The sequence below is a fragment of the Limulus polyphemus genome, unplaced genomic scaffold, assembly GCF_000517525.1.
Source record: "Limulus polyphemus unplaced genomic scaffold, Limulus_polyphemus-2.1.2 Scaffold7155, whole genome shotgun sequence".
Classification (NCBI taxonomy): domain Eukaryota; kingdom Metazoa; phylum Arthropoda; class Merostomata; order Xiphosura; family Limulidae; genus Limulus; species Limulus polyphemus.
The window spans coordinates 30,260-32,558 of record NW_013672765.1 but is presented as its reverse complement, the minus strand read 5'-3'; the positions used below and the strand labels follow the sequence as shown (position 1 = coordinate 32,558).

Below are 2,299 nucleotides of genomic sequence, written 5' to 3'. Positions count from 1 at the left end.
TAGACTTATATTAAAGTTTTTCTTCATTACCCATTCAAGCCGTCTCCAGCCATTATTAGCTGGTAACAATGTTTCATTTGAACACCAGGTGTAGTGTGGACACGTATAATAATTTGAGAAAATTGTATCATATATATATATGTGTGTGTATTAATAGATAACATGGATAACAATAATACAGTATTTGTGAACAAGCGTGTATTTTATATCAATTGATACTTATTCAAATCATTTTTACAATGAAGATTTTATTATTCGACCGTAGTAACGCTGCATCTAATAACTGTCTACACTTCTGGCATAAATATATACATATATATATATATATCATACAACATAAAAGCTGAATTATTATAAAGGAAAATAAAATGTCGCTGTTATTAGACTTTGCAGCTTTCAATTTTATCAATTGCAGGTGTAACTATTAATATGACTTTAGAAACAGGAAAATATACAAGGCTCAGAACGGATTTAAAATATATTTTTGACTGAAAATACGTAAAGAATTAAAAAATGTTACAGAACTGACAGAGAAGGTGAACTTGAAAATAGGTTTACACGAAGAAACAGCAAGGAGTGATTTCTATTCTTTTTTTTTATCTCGGGTCTGATGGTGAGCATCGTTTTCTTCTTCAGTCCTAGAAATATTGTAAAAAAAGAAGTGAAAATAATGTAGACAGATAAATACGCTCATAGACTTTTTTGTTTAAAATCATTGTAGAATAAAATAAAATAAAAAACTGGACTAAATCTGAATAACATTCGTAACGTTTTGGTCAAAACAACAACAACCCCCCCCCCCTCCAGTGGCATAGCGGTATGTCTGCGGACTTACAACACTAGAATCCGGGTTTCGATACCCGTGGTGGGCAGAGCATAGATAGCCCATTGTATAGCTTTGTGCTTAATTACAAACAAAGAACAAAACAAAAAATGTCAGCGTGTCGTTTTGGACATCCAGTATTCGGAATGGGAAATATATTTGAAAATTTGATTCTTCGAGATGGAACTTTATTTGATTTTTGACATTTCTTCTCTGGAAACGATGCCAAATTAGTTGTTTAACCAATAGAAGTTAGCTTAGCTAGTTCGTGTCCTTGCTGTTTAGCATTTTGATTTATTTTTCAGAGGGTTTTATTCGCTTCACCAACAGAGAACCGTGCAATACGAAGGAAGGGGTAACCTCTTTTTTTACTCAAACAGCTAGGAAGGTTAAAATCATAAATAATATTCGACGTTAAACTGGTACACAATTAAAAACACTTTATTTAGGCCTATCTGTGGCCTTCAAAAAGTTGACGACTCTACATGGAAGGTGTAATTTGAGTTTACTCAAACAGCTAGGAAGGTTAAAATCATAAATAATATTCGACATTAAACTGGTACACAATTAAAAACACTTTATTTAGGCTTATCTATGGCCTCCAAAAAGTTGACGACTCTACATGGAAGATGTAATTTGAGTTTACTCAAACAGCTATTGTTGATAAGTTCACGATTTCTTATGGGTTTTGTTTAATGCTAAATCCACCAGGAAAACAAATGGTTTTTAAGACACATCAATAAAGCATATCTTTTTATTTATTGTTATTTGAACTTCTTAAATGATGGACTTCTTCTTATCCAAAAACATAAAAACATATCCAAAAAAGTTAAGTCATATAATTCTGTCTTAGCTTGTCGGTCTTAGCTTTCTTACCTAATTCAATTCTACACTCTCTTTGCTTTCCAAAGATCGTTTGCCACGGAGGCCATAAAAGGGTTCTGCGCGCTTCTCTTCTTCTTCTTCAGAAAATGGCGGCCTTGACTCGGTGGATCGTTCCTCATAAGCTTTTCTAAGATCATCTATGTAATTGTCAATATATGACTCGTCCTTCTTCCCTCGCAGTGCATGGAAAGCCCGTTTTCCTTCTGTATAATCATTAATAAATTTCTTTCCTCTAAGACCAAAAAAGGGGCTATCCCTTTTATCATCAATATCTTCTCTTCTTCCTCTGAGACCAAAGAAGGGGCTATCTCTTTTCTCTTCGAAATCTTTTTTTCCTCTTAAACCGAAAAATGGGCTCGCTCTTTTCTCTTCGAAATCTCTTTTCCCCCTTAAACCGAAAAATGGGCTCGCTCTTTTTTCATCAAAATCTTCTCTTTTACCCCTTAAACCGAAAAAGGACTTGCTCTTTTTTCATCAAAATCTTCTTTTTACCCCTTAAACCGAAAAACGGACTTGCTCTTTTTTCATCAAAATCCTCTCTTTTACCCCTTAAACCGAAAAACGGACTTGCTCTTTTTCATCAAAATCTTC

General features: G+C 33.8%; 1 protein-coding gene across 1 annotated transcript in view; it reads right to left on the bottom strand.

Moving 5' to 3' along the window:
- Positions 1–1,699: 1,699 nt before the first annotated feature.
- LOC106474390 (tachykinins-like) overlaps positions 1,700–2,299 on the bottom strand; it is a 1,752-nt gene continuing 1,152 nt past the window's right edge. The window contains exon 2 of the mRNA XM_013935080.2: positions 1,700–2,150. Within this exon, the coding sequence (XP_013790534.2) occupies positions 1,700–2,150 (451 nt within the window). The remainder of the gene's footprint in view (positions 2,151–2,299) is intronic.